Below are 12,377 nucleotides of genomic sequence, written 5' to 3'. Positions count from 1 at the left end.
ATAAGGCATAGAGAATCCACTCCCCTGGACGATGTGAGATCTAACAACAAGCCCGACAACACATCAAGTGCCAAACCCCTGGGGAGCTGTGTGAGGGAAATCTTACCCTAAACATGCGCTTTAATCAGGGGTGGAACAAGGGTGATTCTGGAACTCACAGAAGATCGGAAACAACGTCTGGTGCCAACACTCACCAACTCGTGTTGACAGAAATGAGTACGTACTTCTTTCAGTTTTGTATCTATTTTTCAACTTGGTTGCTTAGTTAAAGGATGGTCATGTACGGCTTGTTTACTTTTGACTCTTTCATGGTGTGCGTGGATTTTTTGTTTGGATTTACTTTGATCTTCAAAGGAACAATGATATTAAAATTATGCAGAAGCGAAGAACTACACATAATCAGATTCTAAAAGCTACATATGTATGTATAATCTTTCTTTCACCATTTTTAAATTAAGTACTTTCTTTAAATTAAAACTATTTAATGGTTTTTTTTTTAGATATAAATTATTTCGCCGACGAAAACGTGCCGGTACTGGTCAATGAATGTACTGTATGTATTCTACTTAGAATGTTGCAGGGGACACATTTATTTAGCATTATTTCATTTCCTGAAAAATTTTCTGCTTCTAATCCTTTTTATCATCTTATAAAATGCAATTCCTCGCATTATATTTATACGCTTCTTATTTTCTCTTTATTTCATGCTTTCTTCAAATTTACTATCCCGCAAAAGCGCAAAAGATCGACCAGTTTTCGAGCGGTAATACCACTGGCAATTACACTTCCGGGAGTGTCTATGAGCAAAACCTAAATATTACCCTCACTTTCCTTGTTGCCAATGCATTTCAAACAGGATTTTACGTCACAAGCATGGGTCAGATCAACGATGTGGTTTATGGCCTTGTTCAATGCCGCGGTGATCTCTCTAAAATTGATTGCCAAGCTTGAGCAAATAAAACAGCAACTGAGATCAGGCAGTTGTGCCAGAAGGAGGCTTCGGTTGGCTACATAAATTGCTCGTTCGACCGGCGTTTCTTCTCTACTTAGACAGTTTCCCAAGGGTGAACTTACATGACGTCCATACAGCAACTGACCCCGTTCTTTGCAAACGTCAGGTAGGCAACTTAGTTAAGAACCTATCATACAAGCTGCTTCCGATCCTTCAAAATCGCAATAGGGGTCACCAGTTACACGGATTTCAACGATATATATGGCATGACTCAGTGCACCCAAGACCTAGCAGAAAATAGCTGCTTAATTTGCCTGCAGGAGATTGCCAGTTATGTGTCGGAGTGCTGTGATGGATTTGTTGGGATTACACTAATTTCTAAGAGCTGTTATCTCCGGTATGAGATGTATTCGTTTTTCCAGTCACCATTACAACATCCACCACCTGCAGCGGCATCTTCTCTATTTCCTTCATTGCTTGAGTCTAACTCAAGTACTACTAGCGGCACTAATAAGACTAGTCCTGGTAAATTTTTAGGTTCATTTGATGCATTCAAAAGCTTCCTGCATGCTCATGTAAAATCTACAAGATGGTACTCCAACGGGAAATGATTTCTTTACATTCTTTTTCTCATTATGCACGTACACCTTGTTTATTCGATTCAAGTGCCAGAAATAAGAAAGTGTGTACATTGGAAAAAAGTGGAAATCATTTCCCTTTATCCAATTCCGCGAAAGTAACTACTATGATACTCTTGAGAATAATCAATTGCATCAAATCAATCATCATGCTAATTAACTTAGTTAGCATACAAAACTTTTAGTTTTATGAATTGAGTACTCCTTTAGAGAATTAGATATGAATTAGAGAAGTAATAATTTCATGTTTATGCAGTAAAGAAGAAGATTTCAAAAACCATTATTATCATAGTTATCCCACTTCTTGTGGGGTTTGTGATACCCACAAGCTGCGCTTGTTGTTTGCTGTGGGAAAGGACCAGGAGAAATGGAGTTGGTAAGTGGATCATACATACCTCTTATCAATTGAAGCATTAAGTTCTACTTTATTTTTGTTTTTATACATGCTATATTGGAGAAGGGGGAATCGAACCTAGGACCTCTCGGATGGCCACATAAATGAATCACTTGAGCTACAAGCTTTATGAAGACATTAACTTATATATGCCCCCAAAGACATTAGCTTTGCATATTGTCATGAGATGATGTTTCGGATGTTCGTGAAGATGGTAACAATAGAATGGATGCACTTTTGATTGGACTACATACACCTAAAGTTGCAACCGGCAATTTCTCAGTAGCATATAAACTCGGAGAAGGTGGATTTGGTCCAGTTTACAAGGTACGTACTTCCAGTTCAATTGCAATTAATGCATTCTCTACAGTTTGATGACATTTACGTAAATGACACTGTCCATATATGCACCTCTAGGGAAAACTGCCTGATGGACAGGACATAACGGTGAAATGGCCGTCACATAGTTCAGGCCAAGGTCTAGCAGAACTGAAAACCGAAGTAATGCTCGTTGCTAAGTTACTCCACTGGAATCTGGTGAGACTGCTGGGCCTCTGCTTAGAAGATGAAGAGAAGTTACTCGTCTACGAATACCTACCCAACGGGAGCTTGGACAAGATTTTATTTGGTATTAATTAGTTGTCCCTAGGTTATTTGCTTTTGGTGTAGATTATGTATTTTTTTCTCTTCATCACATTAAAATTATGTTAATATTGAACTCATTAAAGTTTTGGACATAGATCATGGGAGAACATTTAGTTTGGAATGGGAAAGAAGATTCAAAATCATCGTTGGAATTGCATGAGGGCTACTTTATCTGCACGAAGATTTTCAGCTTAGAATTATTTATCGAGATTTGAAACCCAGCAACATCCTCTTAGACAAAGACATGAACCCCAAAATATCGGATTTTGGTTTGGCAAAACTGTTCCACGGAAGCCAAACTCATGGCAATACATATCGCATATCTGGTACTTTTAATTAGTTAGATCCGCAATGCTCATCGCTTGATATATATTCTTCTCTAACTCATACATTACTTGCAGGGGATACATCACACTAGAATATGCTAAAAATGAAAATTTTGAAACCAAATTTGATGCCTTTTGTTTTGTTTTTTTTTGTTTTGGTCGAAAAGTAGAACTTTGTTGAATTTAGATACGAACAGTTACATTTGCATCTTCTGCTACAATATTAAAAAGGAACTGTGGACCTAACTCATCTCAACTAAATCTCCCGTCACATCAACCGTGATATCCTTGTTTATCATCTGAATCAATCCCTTAGAATCCGATTCCACCACTAATCTAGTACCGGACATCACTTCCAATAACCATCTCCATCCCTTGCCTAATTGCCTCTGCCTCCGCCATGACTGCAACCACGAACCGCTCCCCTCCCACCCCTCCCGTAAGCCTAGGGATCCCAGCAAAGTCCCGGAGCACCCATCCAACCCCACCCACCTTCGTGTATTTCCTCCATGCAGCGTTGCAATTCAGCTTTAGCTCCCCAAAAATGAGTTTCTTCCATTGACAGACATCCCCCTCCCCGGGACCCCGCCCCGCGAGCCCTTCCCCTGGACTACCCCCCATCCATGACCCATTGACCCCCTACTTCTTCGTTGTTTCCCTCCCTCCACTATCGTATCCACCATAGCCTCCCTAAACTCATTGACTTGCTGCTTCCATAACTCAATAGCCACGTGCGGTAGAATCCGAGTTCCCTCCAAATACGCCAGAAGCCAGCTTGGGGATTGTAGTTCTGGAAAGGGTTTTTATTGCAAACGGTTTCTGAAATTGACTCACCCCATCAAGATAATATCTGAAATTGAAAATCAATTTACGTAATCTCTGAAAATAGATGTCATATGTGGTCCTTCAGTCACAATTCCGTAAAAAATTCTGTTATGTGCCTTATCAGCACATAACTGGATTCCACAAATAAAAATAAAACCATGTGAATTAAAAATATGTAAATAATAAAAAACAATTTTTATTTGTATAATTAAAAACTAAAAAAAAAAATAAAAAATTAATGGTGGGGAATAGGAAGATGAACAGTAATGTTCATCTTTCCTCCTCGACTCCTGCTAATTTTCTCCTTCCTTGTTCTGCATGTGCGTCTGTACATGCTTCAATTTCGCAATGAGCTCAATCATGGGACCTTGAATCTCCAAGAACGCAGCTCTGTTGGCTTCGTCGACCATTTTTCCCAAGATTGAATCTTTCTGAGTTCTTGGTTTTAGTTTGTTTATTGGCCTCGAATCTGGAAGAAGAGGTGGCCGTGAAACAAAATCCAGGTCCCTTGTGCTCCCATTGGCCATGAAAAGCATAGGACAAAGACCCATGAGACCTACCCTTAATTATCCCCACAAAAATTTAGAAATTCCCGACAAAAATCAGAAAAAAAAAGTTGAAAAAACAAATTAAGGGTGATTGGTGGGGAAGAAGAAGATTAACAGTACTGTTCATATATATATATATATATTAGTTTGTAACTGTACAAATAAAATTTGTTTTTTATTATTTGAATATTTTTAATAATATTTAATTGAATTGTGGGACCTAGTTATGTGCCACATTAGCACATAATAGAAATTTTGACGAAATTGTGACAAAATGACCACATTAATTTGTGACACCTATTTTTGGGGACTACATTAATCGATTTTCAATTTCAGATATCGTCTTGATGATATGGATCAATTTCAGGAAACATTTGTGATAAAAACCTTTTGAAAATTATAACATGTCGAAAGAATTCCAGCACTTTCTCAAATCTTCAAAGTTATGTAAGTATGTATATGTTATATTTTTAAAAATCTGACAGCCGCACAAGAACTGATCACTTGATTAACAATTCACATTTACTGTATGTCAACATAACATGTTAAATTGGTTGAATAAGCTTTGTAAATTTAGATTGACTTGAAGTGAACTCTTAAAATTGTTACATAGGCATGGCAATATTGGGCCAAGGGAACATCATTGGAGTTATTGGATCCAAGTCTGGGAGACCAGTGGCCTAGATATGAGGTCTTGAAGTGCATCCACATTGGGTTGCTATGCGTTCAAGAAGCTTCGGCTGAAAGACCTACCATGTCGGAGGTTGTTATGATGCTCAATAGTTACTCTACAACCTCCGCTGTGCCGTCGCAGCCAGCGTTTTATATCCGGCAGGAAAGCTCGACAAATTCACAGAAGTCTGGTGGATTTGAACTCGATAAGTTAGAAGATGCAGCTCAATCGGTAAATGACCTTACAGTCACTCAACACCATCCTCGCTAGGTTAGCTAGTAATTGCAATGTCACAATAATTGGAAAGATATTAGATCTCTCTTCTATATAGCTAGGCAGAAAGTATTAGTTTACTGTTAGTCATTTTTTATTATACAAAAATGTAGGTCCTAGAAAAAACTTGGAAAATTATGTATACGAACTTTGATTTGATTTTTATTTCTTTTTAATCAAGAAAATATATTAAAGGGAAAACCCTGGAGTACAACCGTTCTCTACAGAATCAAACTGAAGAGCATGAAAAGCAAATGAAGGAATACAATGATTCCAAATATGACAATCAGTAATAAGAAGGCCTTAGCGAGCGAAGGCATCCGCTACAAAGTTAGCCTCTCTATAAATATGTTTCCAGTCAATGCAATCAAAATTGGTCACCTTCCACTTGATATCTTCAATAATAAGAACCAGATTCCATGGCATCATACCCCGGTCCAACATTGACTGAATGACCAACTTAGAGTCACCTTCAACTATAATCTTTGGATAGCCCTTCCTTTGAGCAAAAAGAAGGCCCTTCCTGAGAGCCCTAACCTCCACTTCTAAAATAGTGGCACCATCTAGATTTAAAGCTCTGCCTCCAATAAGCTGCCCATTATGATTTCTTTAGACAAATCCCGCTGCCGCCTTGTCCCCAGCCACCGAACCGTCAAAATTTAACTTAACAAAACTATTAGTCGGCAGATGCCATTTAACAATTGTGGAAGTATCATCACTATTTCTTCTCAAAACTTTACCATTGACTTTAAGATATCGCTCACCCATAGATATAGTCAATAACTTAGATCTTGTTATGGCTTTTTAGCCAAAATGGTCCCCGAGATGAGCAAAACATTTATGAACACCATATTGTTATGGTTTTTTTAGCCAAAATTGTTTCTGGGATTTGCATAACTACTCACGTTGGTCCCTGAGATTTGAAATCAATAGAAGTAATCCCTGAGATTGTCTATCATCAATCATTTTGATCATTAGGTAAAAAATTATGTTAAATAAGGATCAAAATGACAAAATTACCCTCAACTTAATAAACAATAGGCCAAAATGGTTTGACCAAAATTGAGGGTGTTTTTGTCATTTTATTCTTATTTTATGGAGATTTTTCACGGAATGACCATAATGATTGATTGTGGACAAACTCAAGGACTAATTCTATCTATTTCAAATCTTAGGGACCAAAATGAGAAGTTATGCAAATCTCAGAGACCATTTTAGCTAAAAAGCATTTTGTTACAGTCATTCCAAATTTGATCAGTATATGTTGTGAACTTACTTAAATTGTCAAACCAGTAATACCAAAATCATTTCGATAAACTCCTTATAATCTCTTGCAATCTTTTTTTTTTTTTTCGCACGAAATGTGGCTCTTTTACCTTCACATCCTTACAAAAGCAATCACTAAATAGCAAGGAGATCACAAATCAACAATTTTCTTTGCTTGACATGCATGTTGCAGGTCAATGGAAGGCACAGTTTGTTTACCCCAAGCTATTAGCATTCATAACTGAATCTTTTGTGCTGAGATTTTACATAGTATCTACAAATTCAGTTCTCCTGTCCCCCTTGTTTGAAATCTTGTTCACCATACCAAAATTTGGTGAACCTTCTATTTTGGTAAACCAAACCAGAATTTGGTGAAGCTATAACTTTCATGTTCTTCTATACATGCAAATCTCAGTAGCTGCTGAAAGTTTGTATTAGAATATGTGGACATTTTTCATTTTCAAGAGTAGTACATCCATACATTTGATCTGTTTTCAAAAGTAACTTTTTAATATACTTGAAATATGACAACTGGACGTTATTATTTTACATAAATGATAACATGCAAATTTATCTTGTTAATATATCTTAAAATAAAGCGTATCGATTATATCGTTCATTCTTATTGTAACACGTGAAAAATTAGTACAATCTCTTCGTAATTTTGCACGGGGCCGCATCGAGGCTGCATCCTCGTAATTCTTATGAATCTTTTTCTTGAAGGAGAGCATCTGGATGCTTGGTTTGGTTAGTTGTGTTCAGACATTTGGAAATGAAACGTGTCACTATCTCAATGGACCTCGTCATGGAAAGCTTCATACATTTTCTTATTTAACATTCTGCTGGGTTGGATTAGTAGATTAGGTGAATCGATGTATACCTACTAAAACATGCATGAAGATGAAGTTAGCCACCCTGTCCATTGACCCTTCAACGTGGAAGCCATAAACCACTCCATTGCATAAGTTTGGCTTCGCTCTTTTGTTTTTCAGGTCTACTTTTTGTTTTTGTTAACAAAATTTAACCATCAGATTCTGTTTCGGTGTAGTTGTAAGTTGTAACACCACCACGTGAAAGTGTTATTCAACACAAATGATAACACATGTGTTTGTTTTTTATTAATGTAATCTAAAAGTAATTGTGGAGTTAAAATTTTATGTGTAGAAAAGCTTCTGATCACATACATAAGTAATTTGAACTCATAACATAAGTGATTGGAGTAATTTACATAAAAATTGAAAGACCCTAAATAGAGAGAACTAAAAACATTGCACAAACAAAAAAACTTGAATATAGGTAAAGAGTAAGTAAGATTTTTTTCAAAATATAAGTTAAAGCCAAAGAAAAGTTGATATAATAAGGAGGAGAAATGAAGATTGCACCACAATAAGAGAGATTGAAAGAAAAATAAGGCATGATCTAGAATGGAAAAAGTGTGAATTGAGAACACACTGGAATTTTAAGGGTATAGCTAGAAGAAAAAAAAAACTGGCAAGAGGGACCATTCTGGTCCCATAGTCTCTGCCATTGTCTAAAAGTGTGATAAATCAACATTTTCATCCACTTAATTATTATAACACATGAAATGATACACCACAATACACAATAAAATTTATCTCCACCTTTAATTGTCCATAGATTTCAATTATGTATTCGTTAAAAAAGAAGAGAAAATTTTGAACTATTTACTTCAATATGTTATCTACAACCTGTCCTTGCCTAATCATCATGGTACTTGACCAACTAAAACAACTAAACCCTAAATTAATATTATCTTCACTTTCAAATGTCTCTCCTTTTTCATTCAGCGTCTATATACATGAAGTGCCTAAATTTATATCTACGTGGTCGACTCTCTCTACTTCTTCATTCTATCCTTCAACTTCTTCGCCCCTTCATAACTAATTAAGCAAATATGGCAGCTCCAAGAACAACATTGATGAGCTTGGTTGTTGTGACCATGCTCATAGAATTGGCCATGGCAGCCACTTACATGGTCGGAGGTCCAAACGGCGCATGGGATTCGAGTACTGACCTTCAGACGTGGGCATCATTGCAGTCATTCTTAGTCGGAGATAATCTCAGTAAGTTATTTCCATACTCGAAGATGCTGAATGCAAATATCTTATAACATAGGAGCTGATATTCGCACATTTCAATAGTCATTCTGCAGTCCTTAGTAAACAATATACAGTTAAGAAAGAGAAGATTGCGCGATGACGATTTTGAAATACTAATAACATTTCCCAATTTTTACTCTCACATCTACTTTCCTCTACTAATGAACACATACCTTTGTATGAATCCAGATTTTCAGTACTCACCAAACCATGATGTGATTGAAGTACCAAAGGCAGACTATGATTCTTGCCAAGCAAGTAACTCAATTCAGTCTTACACTGGGGGAAGCACTACAATTCCTCTATCTTCTCCAGGCAAGAGGTACTTCATCTGTGGAACAATTGGACATTGTAGTCAAGGAATGAAGCTTGAAGTCAACACTCTTGCAACTTCTGCCACACCAACAGCTTCTCCTATAAGCCCTTCCCCACTAGAATCTCTTTCAGTTCCATCATCTTCACCGGAGACTCTTAGTTTGGCTCCAGAAACTTCCATTGCCTCGCCAGCAGAATCGGTAGCACAATATGCTCCCACATTGCCCCATACTTTGCCATCTGGATTGCCCATCAGTCCTGCATCAAACCCTACTGACATTCCTTCAATTGAAGCTCCTACTTCCATTTCTCGAACCGAGTCTTCAGGGCAACCTTCTGCATCATCATCGAACTACAAAGGCGGTCTCCCAATCAGTCTCACTATGGGGTTCAGCGTTGTGATCATGTTGTTGCTAGCCTACTAAGGTTTTAAGCAAGGAAGATTTACGTTATTGTTCATGAAAAATGTATTCAATTGTGTTTTCTGTGTGACAAAATTTCCTCAGCATTTTATTCCAATTTTATGATTGCTTCCTTCAGCATAGGCTTGGCAATTCCTTGACACGACCTGATAACCCGACACAACACGACACGAAATTAACAGGTGTTCGGGTCGACACGCTAATGAATCGGGTGTTATCGGGTAACCCGATAAGCACCTGTTAAGATAACGGGTTGGTTCGGGTATACACGTGGGTAACACGATACACGATAAGCAGAATATTAATTTAATAATTTTATAACTGTAAAAAATACTATATTAATTATATATATATTAAATTAACTATAATAATTATATGTATATATATATATATATATATTAAGTTTTAAATTAAATTTTATACCCCTAAAAACTATAATAATTATACGTACAAAATAAATAGATTTAAATCTACATAATATATATATATATATACACACACCATTGAACTTGATGGGATACACGAAACTAATTTCAACGATCCAACCGTCAAACTTGTTTGTATATGCTTCGAGATCGCATACGCCAAAAATCACAAAAAACAAACATTCAGGGATCAAGTAATAAGACAAAACTTTTCGACGGTTATAAAACAAAAAATCACGATTTAACGGTTATTTTAACTCCGATTTTGATGATTTTTTACAACTACACTCCTTGACCCTATACGAATACAATGAATGAATTTGATCGTCAATTTAAAATATTTACACAAGTGGATACCACAAAATCTTATGTTATACTTAATGAAAGTTTAAATAAATTCCAAGTGTTAGTGAATCTATAGTTTTTATGGGATACAAATTTTATGAAACTAATTTTAACGATCCAACCGTCAAAATTGTTTGTATATACTTCGAGATCGCATACGCCAAAAATCACAAAAAACAAACATTCAGAGATCAAGTAATAAGACAAAACTTTTCGACGGTTATAAAACAAAAAATCACAATTTAACGGTTATTTTAACTCCAATTTTGATGATTTTTTAAAAATATACTCATTGACCCTATACGAATACAATGAATGAATTTGATCGTCAATTTAAAATATTTACACAAGTGGATACCACAAAATCTTATGTTATACTTAATGAAAGTATAAATAAACTCTAAGTGTTAGTGAATCTATCGTTTTGATGGGATACGAATTCTATGAAACTAATTTTAACGATCCAACCGTCAAACTTGTTTGTATATGCTTCGAGATCGCATATGCCAAAAATCACAAAAAACAAACATTCAGAGATCAAGTATTGAGACAAAACTTTTCGACGGTTATAAAACAAAAAATCACGATTTAACGGTTATTTTAACTCCGATTTTGATGATTTTTTACAACTACACTCCTTGACCCTATACGAATACAATGAATGAATTTGATCGTCAATTTAAATTATTTACACAAGTGGATACCACAAAATCTTATGTTATACTTGATGAAAGTATAAATAAACTCTAAGTGTTAGTTAATCTATAGTTTTGATGAGATACGAATTCTATGAAACTAATTTTAACGATCCAACCGTCAAACTTGTTTGTATATGCTTCTAGATCGCATATGCCAAAAATCACAAAAAACAAACATTCAGAGATCAAGACAACAACAACAACAACAACAAAGCCTTTTCCCACTAAGTGGGGTCGGCTATATGAATCCTAGAACGCCATTGCGCTTGGTTTTGTGTCATGTCATCCGTTAGATCCAAGCACTCTAAGTCTTTTCTTAAGGTCTATTCCAAAGTTTTCCTAGGTCTTCCTCTACCCCTTCGGCCCTGAACCTCTATCCCGTAGTCACATCTTCGAACCGGAGCGTCAGTAGGCCTTCTTTGCACATGTCCAAACCCATTTTGTGTACGTGTTGATGCTTCACCGCCCAACATTATGTGCCATACAGCATCGCCGGCCTTATTGCCGTCCTATAAAATTTTCCCTTGAGCTTTAGTGGCCTACGACGGTCACACAACACGCCGGATGCACTCTTTTACTTCATCCATCCAGCTTGTATTCTATGGTTGAGATCTCCATCTAATTCTCCGTTCTTTTGCAAGATAGATCCTAGGTAGCGAAAACAGTCGCTCTTTGGTATTTTCTGATCTCCGATCCTCACCCCTAACTCATTTTGGCCTCCATTTGCACTGAACTTGCACTCCATATATTCTGTCTTTGATCGGCTTAGGCGAAGACCTTTAGATTCCAACACTTCTCTCCAAAGGTTAAGCTTCGCATTTACCCCTCCTGAGTTTCATCTATCAACATTATATCGTTTGCGAAAAGCATACACCAAGGAATACCATCTTGAATATGTCCTGTTAACTCATCAATTACCAACGCAAAAAGGTAAGGACTTAAGGATTGTTGATGCACACAATCAGTGATGACTTTGGTACAACAGAAAGTATTAGGTTTGTGATCTTCACTAGATTGCTCTAGTCATTAGTGTGGATAAGTATGTAAATGAATAGAGACAGGAAAGCAAACACAAGATGTACGTGGTTCACCCAGATTGGCTACGTCCACGGAGTAGAGGAGTTCTCATTAATTGTGAAGGGTTTACACAAGTACATAGGTTCAAGCTCTCCTTTAGTGAGTACAAGTGAATGATTTAGTACAAATGACATAGGTTCAAGCTCTCGTCTTCACTTGCCTTATCTGTCTCATAGGTAGATGTGGCATCTTCTCTGGAAGTACTTTTCCTCCATCCAGGGGTGGTATCTTTAACTGGTGGAGATGCACAAGGTAATGTATCAATTTCACTTGAAGCTTACTTGTAGTTTCAGGCTTGGTCAAGCGCGATACAAACCATGTAGTAGGAGTCCCCCAAGTCGCCGAGCTAAGGGATATGCTGAAATAGGTGAAAGACAAGGTAAGCAATCAGAGCTCCAAGCAATCAGTCCCAGATTAGAAGTTTGATTTCGAGTT

General features: G+C 36.8%; 2 protein-coding genes and 1 pseudogene across 2 annotated transcripts; all 3 read left to right on the top strand.

Moving 5' to 3' along the window:
- Positions 1-654: 654 nt before the first annotated feature.
- LOC103404921 (cysteine-rich receptor-like protein kinase 10) lies at positions 655-2,623 on the top strand (annotated as a pseudogene).
- A 2,109-nt stretch (positions 2,624-4,732) lies between these two features.
- Positions 4,733-5,271, top strand: LOC139187535 (cysteine-rich receptor-like protein kinase 10). Its single transcript, XM_070816305.1, has 2 exons — positions 4,733-4,783; positions 4,942-5,271. Exons 1-2 carry the CDS (start codon positions 4,733-4,735, stop codon positions 5,269-5,271), a joined length of 381 nt encoding a protein of 126 aa, XP_070672406.1.
- Positions 5,272-8,390: 3,119 nt separating this feature from the next.
- Positions 8,391-9,512, top strand: LOC103404788 (uclacyanin 1-like). Its single transcript, XM_008343746.4, has 2 exons — positions 8,391-8,624; positions 8,850-9,512. Exons 1-2 carry the CDS (start codon positions 8,456-8,458, stop codon positions 9,398-9,400), a joined length of 720 nt encoding a protein of 239 aa, XP_008341968.1. The 5' UTR covers positions 8,391-8,455; the 3' UTR covers positions 9,401-9,512.
- Positions 9,513-12,377: the final 2,865 nt, after the last annotated feature.

The sequence above is a fragment of the Malus domestica genome, chromosome 17 (assembly GCF_042453785.1).
Source record: "Malus domestica chromosome 17, GDT2T_hap1".
Classification (NCBI taxonomy): Eukaryota; Viridiplantae; Streptophyta; class Magnoliopsida; order Rosales; family Rosaceae; genus Malus; species Malus domestica.
This window is presented reverse-complemented; position numbering and strand designations above follow the sequence as displayed.